The sequence below is a fragment of the Empidonax traillii genome, unplaced genomic scaffold (assembly GCF_003031625.1).
Source record: "Empidonax traillii isolate 1590-97213 ecotype Southwest subspecies unplaced genomic scaffold, ASM303162v1 scaffold508:size451158, whole genome shotgun sequence".
Classification (NCBI taxonomy): Eukaryota; Metazoa; Chordata; class Aves; order Passeriformes; family Tyrannidae; genus Empidonax; species Empidonax traillii.
In genome coordinates this window covers 345,278-365,096 of record NW_020955701.1, presented here as the reverse complement: position 1 = coordinate 365,096, position 19,819 = coordinate 345,278, and the positions used below count along the sequence as shown (strand labels likewise).

The 19,819-nt window shown below is 42.5% G+C and overlaps 1 protein-coding gene across 3 annotated transcripts in view; it reads left to right on the top strand.

The window, feature by feature from the left end:
- The first annotated feature begins 11,141 nt into the window (after positions 1-11,141).
- HERC4 (HECT and RLD domain containing E3 ubiquitin protein ligase 4) overlaps positions 11,142-19,819 on the top strand; it is a 30,318-nt gene continuing 21,640 nt past the window's right edge. For 2 of the 3 annotated variants that reach the window (XM_027896661.1, XM_027896659.1), the window contains exons 1-5: positions 11,144-11,310; positions 12,508-12,797; positions 15,490-15,649; positions 17,015-17,091; positions 19,055-19,276. In XM_027896661.1, coding sequence (XP_027752462.1) covers positions 12,572-12,797; positions 15,490-15,649; positions 17,015-17,091; positions 19,055-19,276 — 685 coding nt within the window. In that variant the 5' untranslated portion in view covers positions 11,144-11,310; positions 12,508-12,571. Of the gene's footprint in view, positions 11,311-12,507; positions 12,798-15,489; positions 15,650-17,014; positions 17,092-19,054; positions 19,277-19,819 lie in introns of all 3 variants that reach the window. The other variant, XM_027896660.1, reaches the window with a different exon arrangement.

The following is a 19,819-nucleotide window of genomic DNA, read 5'->3' as shown; positions in this document are numbered from 1 at the left end:
CTTATTCTTGTCACTTAAATGGCATTGTACATGTAGAACAGAGAGCAGAATTTCATCCAGGCTGCTTGCAAAGAGATTAAAACCCCTTAAAGAACAGAGAGATTTCACTGAGAGTCCATTTAGAAGTTCTTTTAACATAGAAGAACAAAATAAATGTGGCTACTATTTGTGGAAATCCGATTAATGTGAGTTGCATGGTAATGAGGAAAATATACTCAAAGGTAAAGACTTCTGTCTGACCTAAGAACACAAGTACTATATATATAAAATATAGGTATCTGCAGTGTCTTTAATGAGGCATAGTGGCTTTCCAGTGTGTTTCTTTGGTTTATATTAGAGGCCCTAAGGCCTACAGCAAATTACCCACAAAGTCCAGGCAGGTGGCAGGAGCCTTAGGCAGCTCAGCTTGATGGCAATGTAGATTAGGACCCTTAGGACTTCAGAGAACCCCCAACTAGGATGAATGGCAGGTGTTTTGAGCATCAGAGGCTTTTGAAACCTGTTCTAGACAATGAGAAGTGTGAAAAATAACAGCTCAAGTCAGATGTTTAATATGACAAAACATTCAATTATTAGTGGCCAAAATTATACCTCATGAGATACACCCCTAATTAGGATGTCTTAAATTATTGGCAGAACAGAGTAAGGAGAGGGCATTCATGGATAGGGTACATTTTAAAAATAATTTCTTGAGACCTCTTGCTCTCCAGGCACACTCAGATGAGAGTTTCAGTGTTTATCAGTAGTAGCATGACAATCAGCTCATCTCTGAACCTGGGTCATCAGATCATCTCAGCTTGGTTGGCCTCTTTGGAGGACAGCAACGTGATTGTTCAGTGAGGTAATTAGAAGAACTAGTTAAAGATGAGAGCTTGGTAGGTAGATTGCCTAGAAATGCATGGCTTAGGTAGCAGGAGAGTACAGTTTGATAACAGTTTGCTAAAATACGACAGAAGCAAACTCGATGGAAAGGAGAGAGGGGGTCTAGTGCATTCCAGTGGTGCAAGAGGATGAAGCGAGGAAGGGTCAGTGCGAAGGGCCGGAGCTGGAGCAGACGGATTACATCCGTCCCTACACGGAGCCTGTCGTCTCGACACATGGGGGCAGCAGAAAAGCACGGCAGTCTCTGTGCCAACAAACCAGATGCGCAATGGGGTTCGGGCAGTCTTGTTGCCGGGTTACACCTCGGGAGTGTGCGCTCACTGCTCCGTGCGCGACAGGCAGGAGGCGCTGGCTCTGCCTGGCCCTGACGGCACAGACGAGGGAGAAAACCTTCTGCTGGAGTTCTTACAATGTCCCTCCTTCGTATTAAAACAGGGTCGTTCTGTAATGAAAACACAGCTAGGGTATCATCCCCAAACTCTGACTCCCATGAGGTGACTGGATTGGGAATTAGTTACCGTTTCCCAGCACTTTAGTGTGTCACCTTATTCTGCACACTTGAGATCAGTTTACCAGCCCCTCTGGATGGTTTTGGCACTCTTTCCCTTTCGATGCCTCATCTGTCTGGAACGCCTTCCCTCAGGCCACTGAGTCACCTTCCACTTTAAATGTTGCGTTTTCATTGTAATACTAAACTGCCTTGTATTGTAACATCATTTGTAAAAATGTATATGAAGACATGCTGGAAAATTTTGTCTGTAGATACCGATGAAGCTTTGAAACCCCAGAGTTTTTTAGGATACAGCTTTACTGACAGAATTAATTTTGAAATAAAGGTCTTTTATGTCAAAACACAAGCAAACTTCCAGAAGGGACACAGATAAGAATTAAATTGTTACTACCAGCTTATTAAACACCATCAGTATCTGAGTCACTCTGTTTCCCTGAAGAACAAGTGACATGCAGGCAATGTAAGCTCACTTAGGTCAGTAAGGATCACGACCCAGAAGATTGCCTCAGAACGACACCAGCAGCATGTGCTGGCCATTCTGACTAGCCATGCAGATTGTTAGCTGTGCCAAAGGTGGCTTTTCACGAGTATATAAGACAGAGAAAGAGAGAGAAAGAAAAAGAGAGGAGGATATGCCTTTTCTATTAGGAATCTAATAAATGAGACCTCTAATTTATTTCAAATAGATCACCTCATAATTGAAAATATTGATGAATACTTTCTCAGGCCACATTTAAGCCAGTGGTTCTGCTTATTCAGTTGCCAGTCTCCAGAACAATCTAATTTCCTAACAGTCAAAACATTAATTTGCTCAATGGAAGGAGTCAAAAGATCTATCACAGAATTTAAAATACATTGTGATCTGATAAACCACACACATGACAAGCCAAGTTTAGATCAACTGGTATATCAGTGACATACAGTAATGCCATGTGCTATTCCACAAGTTATACAAGGAATTTTCTTTCTGCTTGGGGTGCCCTGGAAAATCCTTTTTTAAATGTCTCACTTCTTTTTTGCTTTAGAAAAGGAAGAATATTGGAAGACTTAAGCTACAATACTTAGAAAGAAAATGCAGATATTATGGTAAGCGTATTTCATTTGATCTAATTAGTAAAAGCCTCTTGAAGCACAATAAAACTTTTTTGGCGTGTTTAATTGGTGGGACTGTGAAAATTCAAAATTTGAACTAAAATGTAGACGTTATGCCCTTGAACTATACACTTATATTGGCCAGTGACTTCCAGTGGGAACCAGCTTACTCATCTGAGGGTATGACTTGGAGGAAAGGGAAGTAGGGAAAGTAAGAGCTTTGACTTATTGTCAAGGGAAGGCCAAGAGAAAGAACTCAGTGGGAAGAAAGTTTTCCAGAGTTTTCCCAGCTGTAGTCAAGATAATAAAGTTTAAAATCCAATAATTTGATTCCCAAGAATAAGTTTCCTGAAACATAGCTATAGACATAAATTTAGATGGTAATTCTTGAGCTTTTAAATCTCACTTCAAAAATATAAATATTTAAATTGTATTTTAAAAAACGTTTTAATTCTGCTTGTCAAATGGTATTTCTTTTAACTTGCTGTGGTTTTATTAGAAAACATCAGGAAAGTCAATATAATAACAGCATCTGTTTTGTTCTTACTCAGGCAAATAGTGAGTTCTGTATTCAGTCAAAATTAGCTGTAAAACTAACTGTGGGAAGTTTTAAAATGAAGATTTTATGTATGTGTTGTTATTAACTATTCTAAACTAAAACTTAGCCAAAAGATAATAATGCTCTGACTTGAAAATGTGCAGACACTGCAAGCCCAAATCCTAAATCCTTAAGGGGTCATTGCTGATATAACTCACTGGAAATGATGACTATTCTAATGGCTGTAAATGGAACAATTCTCGGTTTCTGCCTGTTTTAATTCTGCAGGGAAGGCAGTAGGGATTATTGTAGTTATGAACAGACTACGTTAATGCTGGTAGTTTTTATAAACACAGAAGACAACACAAACAGGTTTATAATGGTGATGAGCTACTTAGAGGCTCAAACTTGAGCAAGAGGTCAGGAAAAATTAAAAAGATCACGTGTCCTTTGCCTCTCAGAAAAGTAATTTTTAATCCTAATGCTGTTTACTACAAAGCAACCACTTCATAGGACAAATAAGCTTTAGTTTCCTTCATTTTATTGAACAAAAAAAAAAGAAGTTTAATTTATACTCAGAGGAATTTAATTTGTAATATTGATGCTGTCTGTTAAAGAGCCAGTTTGCCTGGCTGGGTTTGCTATAAGATATAAGCATATAACAGTGTTTGTACTGAATTGTTTGTATTTGCAAGAGTTTTACTGCATGTGGGCACAATATTTTTGTACAAGTCTGCCGGCTAAAAAAAAATGTGTGTAAGTGTTTTCTGATGAAATTGGTGTTTCAAGCTGACTTCCCTGCTGGTAGTCTGTCTGGTTTTGGATGTCTCCACTGGGTCGTGGGGTGAGCAGAAGCTGCTGGCTCAGTTGGATCCTCTGGAAATGCTGTTTCTTTTCCCGAGACAGTCTCAGTAGCAATCTCTCTTAAATCTCCAGGGCCCCATGCCCTAGGACTACTCTGAAATTTATGTCTATGTATGTTTTGGACTAGTTTTGCTGTTCTAGAACCTTGCCCAGAAGCTGAAAATAGCCCTGTGTTCTTCTTTTGTGAAAGTATAAATATAAGTGTGTAAAGTGGGGAGCATCTAGGATCCCTCCAAGGATCACTTCTGATTGGGATCAGTGATCATATTTAGTGTTGTCTGAGGAACTTGCTGACATGACTGACAAGAAGGCCTTCATCAGGCAGCCACAGGTGATGAATCACTGCTCTCTCCTGCTCTATCCAAGGGGAAAAGACAGCTACATGCAGTGGAGGTTTGGCACAGGTGGCTGTTCTACTGTTTCTGCTTCCAAGCGATACACAGTTGCTTTGGCTTCCCCTTCCAAGCTGGAAGTTTTAAATGGAAGCAGTTTGTTGTATGCTGGTGGACCAAGTAAACAAAGAAATGTTATCCCAAACACATTCACCCAAAGTGTTCTGTGGTGAAATCAGACCATTAAAATCACTCTCAGTAAAATAATCAACAACAGAAACAAAAGATTACAAATTTGTGGCAGTTTTTTCTTTCCTAAATGTGAGATTAGCAAATACTGGCTTTAGGAAATCTCTGGAAACACAGAAGTCACTAGGTTTCTCTGCATTGGAGTTGTGTGTACGTAGCAGCAGTGATTCCATTTTTCACAGTTATGAGGATTTGATTGCTCAGCTCAAACAGCTCACTTACCTTCTGTCTCCAAAATGAGATACTATTTTTTAAAATCTTCTATTCTAATGACAAGGGTGAGACTTATGTCATAGGAAATTAAGAATTACAGCCCTCCAAGGACTCCAAGCTCTGTCTGCTCACATACCATTTCTGTGGAGCTTCTTAACAACCTCTGCAAGAGAAATCTAATTTTCCATCTGTCCAAGAGTCTTTGACCACTGTAAATATTTAATCTACCTTTTGAACAGAGATGTCCTTTACTGTAGTTGATTCAAATGATTCACTACCACTTTGAAGCTGGATTTCACTCCGTACTCTACCAAGTATCGGTTGCTAACTGCACCAAAATAGATTTTATAGCATTGTACCCCTCTGAGTTTCAGTAATACATGTGAAATCATGAGTCTTCTCCTGAAATAAATCACAAAAGCTGCAGAGTACTGTCCAATCATCTTTACTGAACAAAAATATCTGTTGCAAAATAGTCCCCTATCTTTGAGCAATAACTAATAGCAGAAACAGCTGTATGTAGTTACAGTGTACCAGTCACAGTTTATACCTCAGTGTTATTTTCTTCCCAGCTATTCTTCACAGAGTCCTACCACAGGAATAGAGAAAACAGCTTGTACTCACAGTTGTTTAGGCACAGGTCCACAGGCTGTTACACTGAGCTGATGGCAGGGTCCTCTGCTTCCTAGAGATGTGTGCTGTGCCTCCTTCCCTCCTAGCAATCAGTCCTGATATCCCTTTCATGACACGCCTGTTGTGCCCTCTGATATTCCAGTGTTTCCTCACAGTTTCTTTTTTCACCTCATCTGCAAGCATTACTCAGGTCTGGTATCTTTTCCTTCACTGTTTCTGTTCCCATACCCAAACACATTCATGCCTGTCTTCCTACTGCCTGGAAGTTGTTGTTTGTTTTTTTTTCTCTCAATTCTTACTCCTTGTAAAGCTAAGGACTTCATCACCCAATAAATGGGGTAGAGAGAGAACTGAGTATCAGGAAGAAAATCAGTCTAACTCAACAGAAGGGGGCTTTACTGTGGTGTTTCTGATTTCCATACCAGCACTTTTTTTTTTCTTCCACTCCCAGTTCTGTTCTAGTAACAACAAACTTAATTCTGTGAATTAAATGCCAGTTCCCACCACACCTCTAAGAGAAGAGACCATCCCTGTAATTTTCACAGTTAGTTTTTCTTTCTGCTGAATCCCAAGCCCCCTGGAAGAACAGGTCCCTCCTCCCTCCTCTGTTTACACGAGCACCTTTCTTCCTTCACACTCAGCTCAGCCTGGTCTTGGGTTAAAAAATGACACTAAACAACCCAGCCTGGAAATCTGCAAAGAAGCCAAGAGTGCTCACCATGAAGTGTTGAGACCGGGCTGTGTGTGAGCCTCACTTGTGGTCCTCTCCTGTGCCTCTTTGTTCTCCTCAGGGCAGGCTGCTACCTTTCTGCCTGCTCTTTACGAAATAGTAAGAAGGCTAATTTTAGGGTGCTTCATCATGCTGCCGTGCAAAGACACAGTGTCATGTCAGAATCAGCAGCATGTGGCACCACTTGGAGCTGCTATTTTATAAGCTGAGGTTCAGTGTGTTCCCAAATTGCTCTCTGCAGGGCAGAACTGGCTCAATTATTGATATTGTATTCTCGGAGGATTGCATCTTAAAAAGCAAAGGTGAGTTTTGGCCTGACCAAAAGCCCAGTTTAATGACACGGGAACTGGTGCCTCAGCACTGGTGTCCAGCTCTTAAGCCAAACAACCCAAAAGATTATACAGGAATTTCCTGGCGGTTCAGTTAGCACCTGGCCTGCTGATCTATTTATAACAGAAAAATTAATGTAATAGTGTGAAACATCACTTCAACAGGAAGAAAATATGGCACACGTGGGAAGAGGCTGCACTCCCAACCCTCCGTGTAGGATGCTCCAAAATGTTTGGCATCTTCAGCCCCAACCTGCAGGTGCCTGGGCACTTGTGTGGCTTCTGCCATGCTGGGTATGGGGTAGTCAGTGCCAGCTGTGATTTGTGTGGGCTTGGGGACATGGAACCCACGCAAGACTTTGTGAGCACAGGAGCTTCATACCCCACACAAAGGTCAGCTGGTTCCCTTCATTACAGACTTCATGTCTAGGATTCATCCTTGTCCTGCACTGCTTTTTCATTTTCTTTGCATTTGTCATCCTATGAATAGCATTCCTTTGGCTATTTCAGCTATATTTTGGGGCCTGAGAGGATGAGGGGAGTGGAGTTGCAGGGTTTTGGTTTTGCTTATCTTAATTTGAAGGTATGACTTCTCTTACCCTTAACCAGCTCCCTTTATTAGAGGCCTCAAGTTAGCCGTGGAACTTGCAGTGTTGTCAATTTAATATTTATATAGTGGTTTACCTTCACAAACAGGTCAAAAACTGTTCAGGTTGTTTCACCATATCGCCATCTGTTAATAAATAATTGGCCTTTGGTAAGCACATTTGCATTTCAGCTAACCAGAATTGTTTGTGAGCAGGGTGGGCAGAGAACTAAAACACTCAGCTATAAAGCAGCAGAGACTATAAAACATGTACTCTGTGTGTGTGTAAATTGTCTGTCTGTTTACATAGGCACCTTTGGTTACTAACATCCAAATACTGATACTGTGAAGAATATAAGGATGAAATGTAAAACTGAAACGGCATAAAAGGGTTTGACTGTCCCTTGTTTGTAAGGCTATTTGCATTCTAAAGCCTTTTCTTTGTCTTAATCAAGAATATTCTACATAAAGGTTTCACACAAAGGTTGGTAATTTCTCACAGCAAAATGCTGACTCCTCTAATTTCCTGTTATCAGCTGTTCTGGACACCCATTTCTATTTTCTGTAGTCTGGGACACATCAACGTATAAAGCAAAGGGGTTTGAAATGTGGAATTAAAGTTTATTAAGCATGTTGTCAGGAGACATTAGGACTGTTGCCAGGAGAAAATGGAGGTGGAGAGCAGAGTCCATCCCTGTTATTAGCTATGCAGTTTTGTGCTGTAACACTGTAGGTTACAACCCCATCTATATTAAGTGAAAGATATTTTACAGTAATGAAGCATAAAGTATACATTAGTTAACCCTACATGTGATTTCCCCCCATTTTTGTATTATCTCATTGGGGGATTAACTGAGGTACAATTTAAAAACTCTAATTGTGCTGACAGCTATCACCAGGCAGTAGCCAAGCATTGCTAATAATGGCAGGGCAACTGAAAATAGTTTTCTGCTTGTTGTGACCATCAGTAAGAAGACTGTGCAATGGTAATAGGAAACCCTCTGTGCTAAGGCACTTAGAAGGAAATAAATCCCATCCCTGAAGTTAACCAGATTTACATTTCTTGTTTTCCCTGAATTTTGCATCTCTGAGTGCTTTGCCAAGTACTGGACGGTGGGAATTCTGAGGTGCAACGAACCCACGGCTCCTGTGACCGGTGCAACTCCAGGACCCCATCTGGGCAGGTTTAGTGCCAATGGATGCAGGGTGGGTTGTCCCCAGGGGCAGGGGGCCCAAGCAGTACTGGGGCACCAGAGCATGCACTCCATTCACCCCACTGCCTGTGTGTTTTTTGTCCCAAAAAGGAAGGCACTCCCCAAGGCAGTAAGGCAGGTAGGATATGGCTTCTGTGGCACAGAAAAGAAAATTTGCTAAGATGGGTAGTAAGTAGAGTAAAAATATGGCTTATACTTTATTTGAAGACACATTTGAATTATTCCATTTAAAATAATCTGATTTTAGGATTAAAATAATTCTTTCAAATAAAATAGGTATGTCTATTACAGAAGGAAGCTGAGATTTGTGCAACATTGTATGCTGTTTCATGCTTTATATACTTTTTATTAAATGCGTTAAGCCAGTTATATCAAGTGACTTTTCTAGGTAAAGACTGTACTCAGCATACAGCGTTCTCTTCAAGGACATGGGCATATCCCCACACGCTGGTCAGAGGACACACTGCACAATGAATGACGGTATTTAAAATCCCCAGTGTAGTAACTCACGGTGACTGTTCTGGCGGGTTCACAAATAAGGGGAAAAGGAAGTTTAGAAGGTAACGAACTAAATGTTTTCCTCCATTTGCTCTGCCACAGCTCCTGCCACCCTTCTGTTCCTCAAAGCAGAATAGCAAAAGGCAAATCACTCACATCTCTCCTTTAAATAGCAAAACCAGGGATTTGCTGCCCTGAAAAGTGCTGCATCTTTTAGCCTATGTCAGCTATGCAGCCATCTCATTTTCTCTGTGTATGAGTTTAGTATTTCTGGTTTCAATCTTTACTGATAAATCCATAATCACAAATCCTGAGAAGTCCTGTAAAAACTTACCTATTTACATACACAAAGGAGTGTTGGCTGGACCAAGACATCCCATGTGTTGAGATTTTGTTAAATGCTTTCCATTACAGGACAAAAGGACACCAAACACAGAAACTTCCTCACCCCGGTATGCAAAATCACTGGCTGTGAAGTATGCCTGGTCCTGGCCGATTTTCACCTCCTGACCTACATAAAGGTGGATCCTGAAACTCCTTTAAAGAGGCTACTAAATAAGGAAGCCTGATCTGGATTCCAAGCCCACTCCAATTACATGAATTGCAGTGCATTTTCCTCCCAGTACTAAGCAAAATACTAGGGGGGAAAAAGGGGTAACCTCACTGGAGATAGGTGTTCAGCGGAAAAAAAAAAAAAAAAAAAAAGTGTTACCATGCCTACTTGGGTATGCTCAGGAAAGCTGGTAACGGAATGCAGAATTCGGAAAACCTCATTTATTTCTGCGGGAGAGCCACAGCACCCCCTCAAACCCCCCAGCTCCCTGAGCAGGAGTGCCACGCAGGGCTGCTGATCACCCCGCTTCCTCACGCTGCAGCATCACCACCGCGACCGCCCCCGGGGAAGGATCCTGCGCTCTCAGAACTTAATGACAGGTAATTGGAGTATGAAGAACACTTTGTTCCTGCAACTCCCAGGCGGATCCAGTTCCTCCCCACTCACTGATCTCATTCTTTTCGTGCCCTCAGATCAAGCAGAGCCTTCTGCAGATCACGGACAAGGAACAGCAACACGCGCCCAAGTCTGGAGCAAGGCAGGAGGAACGCGCCACACGAGGACCTCTTCTCAGGGAGCGCTTTGCCACGAACATACTCCAGTTTTTAACTCTCAGTTTAAAATCAGTGATGTAGCACAGCGAAAGTCTGCTTGAAAGCGCTCCCTTGTTGCCAAGCCAAGAAGGCGCCCAGCTGCAGTCAGCGGAGCGAAGCCCCGCGCCCAGCCCTGCGCTCCGCCAGGCACCCCGACGGCGTCGCTCCGGCACTCCTCGCTCCACGGGCCGCTCGTCCGTCTCATGTTTGCCGTCAGCTCCTCGCTCCGCCTCCTCGCAGCCCAACGGCAGGAACCGACACACGCGGCGACTCCGAGCGCCGCTTCCCTCCCGGCTCCCCGCAGCCCCGGCCCCGCACCCGCGGCCGGGCCCCGCCGCCGGCCCCGCCGCGTCCCCGGCCCTGCCCACGGGGGCGGGCGCTGCGGTCCCGCCTGCCGAGCCGGCGCCTGCGCGGCAACGGCGGCCGGGCCTGTCAGGGCGGCGCGGGGCTGCTCACACTGCTCACGCCCCGGCGGTGCCGCCGGGCGGGCGGGGGACCGAGCCGGACCCGAGCGGAGCGCAGCGCCGGGCCTCGTCGCCAGCGGTGAGTCCCGCCGGGCTTCTCTAGAGCCAGGCGTGGCCGCCCTCCGGCCCCGCGGGGCGGACGGCAAAGTGGCCGCGGCCGCGCTCGGCCCGCGGCGAGACGCGGCCGTGAGAGCGGGGCGGGCCGGGCGGCTCCGCGGGGACAGGTGCGGGCGGGCTGGGCTGGGGGCAGCGGGCCGGGCGGCGCCGCCGGGCACCCGCGCGGCCCGGAGGGGACCGGCCGCCGCCCTCGCTCCGCCGCCGGGCCGCGCCCTCCCCGCCCTGCGCACCCCAGCGCGGCGGGCCCGGGGCCCGAGCCCCACTGGGGGAACGCGAACCGTGGCCGCGGGCTGGTGTGCGGGGGGGAGGGCGGGGTCCCGCGCACGGGGCACGGCCTGGACTCGGTCAGTTCCCGGGCACGGCGGGCACAGCCTGCGCGAAGCGTCCAGGCGCTTCCCGGCGCCGCTCGGCGTTCGCCGCTGCCCGGGGCGATGCGGGGGCTCCCCGCGGTCCCCGCCGGGTGTGGGCTCGGCCGCTGTGACGTCAGTGCCGCGGAGCGGACAGCGCGGGGTGGCTCCCGGGGCCACGGACCGGGCGAAAGAGAGCCGTGATTTGAGACCAAAGTACAAAACTTGGGCCACGGACTCCCAGAAGATAAAAAACAAAACAAACCAGCCCCACCTTCCGTGGAAATATATATATGTTTCAACAGAAAGGAGTGCTTTTCTTATTCCCTGCTGGAGACAGAGATCAGTCTTGGCCATAGAGATCTTGAAGGACTATAATAATACGTATTTTCTGACTTCTTGTGTTGCAGGTTGAAGCTTGCCTTGCAGTTGCTGCTACAGATGTGTGACATGTGCTGTTGCACAGCTATGTCTTAACTGAAGAGCCTTTGTTTCGATGTCCCCTTCTGAACGTGGTAGGATATAGCTAGGGAAGTATTTGATCATGCCTCACCACCTGAGATAGGTAAACAGAATGCGATATATTTTAAGCTATTTGGCTGTTTTGGTTTGGTTGCTTTTTGTTGTGGTGTTTTTTTTTAATTTAATGAGGCCACGAAAATAGGCATCTTGTTTATTGTGTTTTGAATTTTGCAGAGAAAAATAGTTTATCAGCTGTGCTGGCAAGAATTCTGCCCTTTGGTGTGTGTAATGCTTAGATGATAACTGGTGTCTTGTTTCTCTGAGCAGTTTTGTATTGAGGTGTTTTTTGTGTGTTATGACCCTGAAGAATGTCTTCCAAGTAATGGTACCTATGAAAATTTATAGTAATTTCACATTGGATTCACATTGATTTTTAAATTGCTCTAAAAGCACGGGGGAAAGTACTGTCATGGAGTATAGTATTAGTGTTTGTGAAAACACTGTCATAAATTCTTCCTCGTATACAATAGTGAAAGTGAAAGAGAAGTGAAAGAGAAGTGTAGCTTTGTATCCTTTCCAAACAGATAGAGAGTCTGTCAGCACAAATACTGGTAATTGCAATTTAGGGATTAGGGATGGGGGTTTGCTTGGGGGAGTTGTGGCCTCTGTGACTGCAGAGTAACTGGAGCTGTAGCTGCTGCTGATTGCAGTGAAGGACTGGGGACTTGAGTTTCAGCTGTTTATTTTCTTTTAAATTGTAAGTTCAGTTGACTCATAGTTGTTCAAATGTAATGATTGACACAGCATATTGTACTTTGTATTGCATAACTGGATTGATCAGAGCTGACCAATTTTTTCCAAGCTCTGAGTCAAGTGTTGTTTTTGGAGATGATCTTGAGGCCATACCCAGTGCTTTCTGGAGTCATGCAGCTCCTTGAGCAGAGAAAGTAGCCTATACTGTCTCCTTGGAAGATGTTGGAGGTCGTTTCCACTGGCTGGAATTGGTTGTGACTGCTGTTTTTATAACTCTGGATTAGGCATTCAAGAAGTTTTACGAAGAACGGTATTTTAAGTTTTTGAAGCAAAGTTTTGTAAAACTAAGAACCTGCACATTTTAAAACTTGTCTCTGAAATGGGAAAGCAATTTCCTGCAAGAGTTAATGTAAATCCTGTCCAAGAAGGTAAATCACATATATATTGGTATATCAAAGTGAGCTTGTGGATTACATGCTGAATAGAAAATAACGTAATGTCGGGGACAATACTGAAAAATGTACATTTTCCTTTTTTTTTTTAACAGCTACAGAGAAGGGATATTCTAGAAAAGTGAAGTTGGAAGTTCTCTGATCAAGAGAAGCGTAAACATGTTGTGCTGGGGAAATGCATCTTTTGGACAGCTTGGATTGGGTGGAATTGATGAAGAGATTGTTTTAGAACCCAGAAAAAGTGACTTTTTCTTAAATAAAAGAGTCAGAGATGTAGGATGTGGACTGAGACACACTGTTTTTGTCCTGGTTGATGGGACTGTTTATACATGTGGATGCAATGATCTAGGACAACTAGGGCATGAAAAAGCCAGGAAAAGACCCGGTAAGTTTGTAAGTAACGAACTGTGGAGGTTACTTATGGTTGGGCATGTGGTTTTTGTTTCATTATGCTACAGCAAACCCGAGATTACCAGTGTCTGTGCACGTGCTGAATTCATGCACAGTAGTTCTTCCAAGAATGGACATATTTGTAACAGGAAAAGCGTTCCTCTGCTTGGATTGCTTCTTGTGACAGTTGGAAACAACCAGCTGTAAAACATGGCAGTCCCTCCTGGTTTTGCCTGCTGTGCAGCTGGACAGTGCCACTGATTTTGTTTCTAGCATGGAATCACTTAATTGAAGGCTGTGGGAGACTCAGTGGCTGTTCTAGATCTCAAGGGGAGGTGACCTGCTGCAATACCTGGATTAGCATGTATGGGTTTGGCTACTGTACTGAAATAGGAGTATTTGACATGTCACAGTCGAGAAACTTGCTTTTAGTTGCCTAATACGTGATGTAGAGCTGGTCTGATTAAAGCAATGTTCTTTTTTTTAAGAACTAAAAATAAAACTTTTGATAAAAGACGTATCAGCATACGCAGCACTACAGGAAGAGGAGTTGGAAAAGCCTAAAGGATGCCATGTGACACTTCTATGGGCTTTTTTCTTCTTCCTACCTATGTTCTGTGTGTGTTTCTGCTCCCTGCTAGTGCAGTTCTAGAGCAGAAGTGGGTAAACATCTTGCAGGGACTGCAGAGGAGTGTGCACATGGGCTCTCTCCAGAGCTGGCATGTGAGTCATAGCTGGTGCTGCTGAGAGCCAGGGAACAGAGCTGCTCACACTACTCCCAGCAGAACGTAACAAGCTGCAAAGGCTTAGTAAGAGTTTATTCTAATCACTCCTGTAACAATTTTACAGCTTGCTTGGCTCAATAATTGACACAAATTTTTTAAATGGAAGTGAGGTGTCATGAAGAATTTTAGAGGCCCACCTTTACTCAGAGCTTTGCCTTTGGTGCCAATTAAAGTGTCTTGGTTTTTTTATGTAGTTGAGATGTAACTTTTTTTTAACTAATTTGGACTTCTGTTGGGAAACAGTACGTGGATATTAAAACTGATAGACTTTAATCCTGTGCCAGCATCTGCTTCATGAACGTAGAGAAACTCAGAACTCAGCTTGTCACTTACTCTGCTTGTTGCCCACTTTGAAAATTATGCTGAATCGTCTTTTAAATGTAAAAGTTACAACAAAAACATCTGACTTCTAATTTGTATGACCTTTCATATGTAATGGACCTGCTATAATTTTTTTTTAACCTGCTCAGACACACCAATCACAGGGATTGTAACCTCCTCCTCCCTAATTTTCCTTTCACCTACAGCTTGCTGATTACACTGCTGGGTGTTGTAATATGAAGTCAGGGCATTAGTCTGAAGAGGCTCAGTATCTTTACAGATGGGTGGATGCTCTCTTTTGAATGCATTCCTGCTCACTGAAGATAATTTTGTTGCTGACTGTGTGTCTTTGCCACCTCCATGTCACCACTGCTATTATTCAGCCGTGCTTTCCCTCTTTCCTCCCCACAGAGCTCTGCTTGCCACAGGGATTGTGTGAATGTTCCTTAATCCATATTAGGCAGAGTCAGCCTGGCTAGTTTAGCAGCTGGTGCAGATAGCCCGAGCTAATCTGCGTGCTGGTGCCCAAACTGGAGAGCGCTTCCGTGACCTCTTCCACTGGCAGAGCTGTGGGAGGCTCTCGAGGCTGAATTGGGGTGGTAACCTCTTCAGTCAGACCAGCTGTATGAAAGAACTTCTATCTGCTGCCCGTGTTAGTTTATTTTGGAGCTGAGTGCCTGTCATGTTGCAGATAATATTAGCTATTGTTTTGAGGTTGACTTAGGCTACTCTAGACTGTGTTTGGAGAGCACGTGTTACCTTGATGATACCATGAGCTTTTCCAGTGGTGAGAATGTCCAAGCAGGCTCTTGCCTAAGGGGACTATTACAAATTCCAGCTTTAGTGACGGGCCCTGAAGATATTTCCCCATGTTACTGTTGCTGAAATAAAAAAGTTAGACTTCTGATCACAAATCATAAACCTGCCCAAAAAACCCCCTTCTAAATGTATTTCCCAGGCTACTGGGAAAAAAAAGTCACAGACATTTGAGTGTGTGCTTTTCAGAGGCATGCACTGTATGTCTAGAAAAATTACTCTTTAGGATCTGTTTCTACAGTATTTTGCATTATAAAGAGGACATTGTGTAGCTCATTGCAAAATCAGTAGCTTTAGTCTATAATTTGCCCTGCCTTGTTTTGCAGGCTTTTTTCTTAATAGTGAATAAGTGAATTTAATTTGCTGTGGTGGAATGTTTTCCTCTTACATAATGTCTACACGTGTAGTCATTTGACAATAATCTCTTTGACCTTAATGTTAACTGGGTCTCTGCACTCCTCTTCAGATGGCAAGGTTAGAAGGAACCATTACGATCAAGCTGCAGGTTTTGGGCACTTTTATGTGTTGTTCCAGATACAGTCGTTATTTGGCTACTTTTTTTAAAAAAATTTAACGTATTTCTCTTAGAATAGCATGCTTACAGTTTTAAATAGAGGGTGTTTCAGCAGACTCCTGGGCTGACTTCAGTGGAATTTCGATTCATATCTTAGTACTGAGTAAAACTGTCTGTAACTACGCTAGCTGGTTAGGAGGTGTTTTTTTTCTTTTTTAGTAACTAACTTTATTTATTTGTCTCTTTTTTAGAGCATGTTGGTGCACTGGATGCCCAAAATATTGTAGCTGTATCATGTGGAGAAGCCCACACCCTTGCATTAAATGACAAGGGTCAGGTATATGCGTGGGGTCTGGCTACCGATGGACAGCTTGGCTTGCCAGGAACAGAGGAATGCATCAGAGTGCCCAGGTTAAAAATAGCAGATAATAAGTTGCCCTTTTTTTTTTTCTTTCTTTCTTTATATTGTGCTTAGGTCACACTGGTTAATCTATTCTGCTGTTATAGTTAGAGCCACACATTTGAAAGTGGATCTTAGCTGTGGCACTTGCATTCTGTGGACATTCTGAGTTTCCTTTCTCGAAAAGTCGGCTTTATGTGGGAAGCGTGTTACGGGTTTGCTTGGTTTGGTTTGTTGCTTTTTGGGATGTTTTTGTTTGTTGTTTCTTTTTAATAGTCCTCTACTAAGAGTGAGAGTTATGTTGGAAAAGTAGGATGGATATTTTAAGAGTGTAAATGGGGGTTGATGACTACCATTTCAGAGAAGGTGAAGAGAAGTAGAGTGTTAAACTTTCAAAACTGGTTGTGGGAGTACATTTGAAGAAGGTTCCTTTGCTGTCTGATCCATGTACTTCAGCTTTCACCCCAAAGTTTTACAGCTGTGATCAAACCTAACTGCTGGCCGGGTTCACTTGCTTGTTCCCAGAACAAGTATCCTTGCTACCCGAAGTCCACATTTTTACTGTCCTGAGAAGATTCACTGAAATCACTGTGACCAAGTTTGTATATCTGCAAGATGGAGGTTTTCTTTTCTAATTTTTTTTTTTTTTGGCATGAGAAAAAGACACACAAAAGTGACAGTTCCTTGGAGCTTTAGTAATTCATGACTATCTCTGATATGTGTATAAATATGAAAAATATAACCAACAAATACTAAAGATGTTATTTCTGCATCAAATTTAAAAGCCAACAGGCCCTTTAGAAACTTTTTCTATCAAAAATTGAAAGCATCCTATTTTAATGCACGTTTGGGTGTATTTGCAGCTTCTTTATATTGTTGTGCAAAATGTGATAGCTCTGTAAACTGAACTTTTGATTGACGTTGATGTTGGTAAAGATGAAAAATAGTGTTCAGTTTTTAACAGAAAGTAATTACGTTTTTATATCTAATATTGGCATAAAGAAGACTAAAACCTTTCTTCTTTTGGAAACTGGGAAGTAAAAATCAGTTCCTTCTTGCATTCTTTATTAGTTTCCTCCATTCAACTGTATGACATCTTCTAGCAATGAACCTGCTACATTCTTCATTATGGCCTTTTACAGACTTTAATAATTTGAAAATAAGACAAAACCTGTCCTTAAAAGCATTAGAAAAGCAGCTGTTTTGACTTAAGGCTTTACTAAATATCTTCTAGTATAAGTTAGGATGTTTAAATTAGTTTCATGTGTGCTTGAGTGAAAAGGATTCACTTTTTATATATTACCTTTTGCTGTGACTTTATGTTTCGTACCATGATCTAGTAGCCTAATTCTTTCTCTGTTTTCTTACCCCAATAGAAACATTAAAAGCTTATCAGAGGTCCAAATAGTTCAAGTTGCTTGTGGTTACTATCACTCCTTAGCACTCTCAAAAGGTAAGCCAAATTCTCCTGAAGTTTTGTGTAATTTCTGACCAGGTAGTTCAAGTTTTCAACATTTATTTTTTCTTTTTTAAAAGGAAATGTTTTTATAAAACAAGCTAATACTTAACACAGGTGGGGTTTCAGGTTGGTGGGGACACTGTAATTGTAATGATGGAAGCCTGACTTTAAAAAATAAACGTACAGACAGATGTCGTGTTGTTCTGCTTTTGTTCCTTTTTGTTTTGGTCTTGGGGTTTTTTTATCCTTTTTAAGTTGTTTCGGGTTTTTTTTTTGGTCCGAATTCTTTCTCATCCTGCTGGGATGCTGCTTTGCCACCAATCTGCTTTAACCTGCATCTTCAAGTTACTGAGGTTTGCAGGAGTGACTCCCTTGTCTGCTTTCCTGTGGCTAAGCCTCTGTTTTCTTCGTGCTTCCGTGGTTAAAATGCCATGTCACGTTATAACCCACCTTTGGAAAAGTTTAAACATCTGTCTTCAAATTTTTGCAGGGGCTGTGAGCACATACTTAGTTGGCCTCCCTTGTCTGATTTGCTCTCCAGAAAGGAACATGAATTTCAGTTTGCTGCTTGCTTGTTTTGTCATGACAAAAGAGAGTTGTGACCAAAACTTCCACTTGGAAGAAGTGGCTCCTGGAAAGTGTTAATGTAAACTCAGAAACTCAAAAATTCCAGGAAGATAGGAGTTTGTTTCTTAACAAGATGTGTTTAAAATACAAACCAGATAAGCTGTGGGGAGGGAGGTGTTCATTGTATGCAAATGATTATTTTTTTTTCCTTTAAATATAATAGTTTATAGTGACTCTATGTGCCTTGACTCTATGTGTGACTCTTCACGGCCTCAGATTTGTGGTGCCATAACGTATTCCCAAGTGCCTTTATCCTTATAACCCAAAGAAAGGCCTTTTTTTTTCAGAGCAGGCAGGCAGAGGTTCACAAATAACCCTTTGCCTGAGTTAAGATCAGCAGCAGAATGTGGGGAGTATTAGAGTTGTGCTGTTAAGCATTCTGTTGACCAAAGGTGCAAGAATGTCATAAATTCTCAATTTGTAATTTAAAATTCACTCAGCATCACTATCCTATTGCCAATGCATCGATCTGCAGCTCTGTTTCTATTCTTAACATGCACTGTAGGGAATTTTTTTGGGGGCATTTTGTTGTTAAATAAATAAAATCTGAGAGACCTGTACCCCAGGAGATGGGTTTCCTTGTTTTCCCATCTTGATAAAACTGTTATGGGAAAGATGGAGATAGGAGAGACACAGGAAGCATTGGGAAGGTAACGTTGCTCTTGGACATGTGTCACATCAGCAAAAGCAGAGTGTTTTGTGATGAGGTGTTGATCTTTAGGATGGTAAATACCTCAGCAAAACAGTGGTTGTTCAGTAGAATATTTGGAGGCAAATCTTAGCGTAAATAGCTCTTTGGCTTGTCATTCTTCATGATGTTTTTTTCTTTGTAAGGCATCAAACGACGTGGTCAACTTTGTGCTTCGTTGATCATACAATGAAGACATTGTTTTAAAATGTGTGTCAAATTGTATGTGAAAATTTAGTGTGTCATCTTAGAAAAGCTTAAATGAGGCTTTTGATGGGAAATTGGAAAATTTTGTGTGTCCAGTACTGGCAGATCTGCATAAAAACCTGTGTAGTAGTGGAACTTCCATTGGAACAGTATCTTGCTTTGTGATAATCAAACTCAGTTTATCTCACACTGTTGAAACAGGAATGTCAAGAGAAGTTTTTAGGGGTTTGAATACTATTTAAATACTTTGTCTGATGAAATATTTGAGTTGAATGCCTGCAAATTACACAACAATGCTTAGCTTCAAAAGTCAATAATTTGTAAGCATTTTGAAACTCAAACGTAACTTTTAGCTTTTCTTACAGTGGATAAACATTGTATAATTGAACTGCATTGATTTGTATTTCTTGGTTGTTTATTTTTTCCTTCAAACAGGAAGTGAAGTGTTTTCCTGGGGACAAAACAAATATGGCCAGCTGGGCTTAGGCTACGAGTATAAAAAACAAACCTCACCACATATGATTAAATCTCTGCTGGGAATCCCTTTTGCACAGATTGCAGCAGGAGGAGCTCACAGTTTTGTACTAACTCTTTCTGGAGCCATTTTTGGATGGGGGCGCAACAAATTTGGGCAGCTGGGTCTAAATGATGATAATGGTAGGTAAACATTGCTGCAGTAAGATTTCCTGCTAAGGGTTTGGGCTGTGAATGCAAACTCAGCAATGCTGGAAAACAAGCAGATGGAACAAACTGCTGTTGAATATTGTCAGAGTGCTGGCGTCATGTGGGATTCATAAAGAAGACACAGAGGTGTCTTCTTTCCTTTGTTTTGTGGTGAGAATTCTGACAGTGTTGTGTTGAAATTCTGTGCACAGTTCAGGAATGAATAACCTGTAGATGGTTTCGTGAGTTCAGATTTTGTCACCGGTTCCTTATTGTCAGCACCGCTTAAAATAAGAAAAAGGTGTTGTAAAGAAAATGCACATCTGAATTAATGCCTGAAATCTGATCACACTCATCTAATCAGAAAATGACACTTTCTAGGAATCAAATTCTCACGGGAGACTTCAGTTGCTTCCACGTATTCTTTGGAATGTGTAGAACCCCAGTTTTTTATGTAGCATGACTTCTCAATAAAATCCCTTATTTGGGTGCTGATACAGTTTCTTGCAGACGTGCTAGCACACCTAACACATTTTA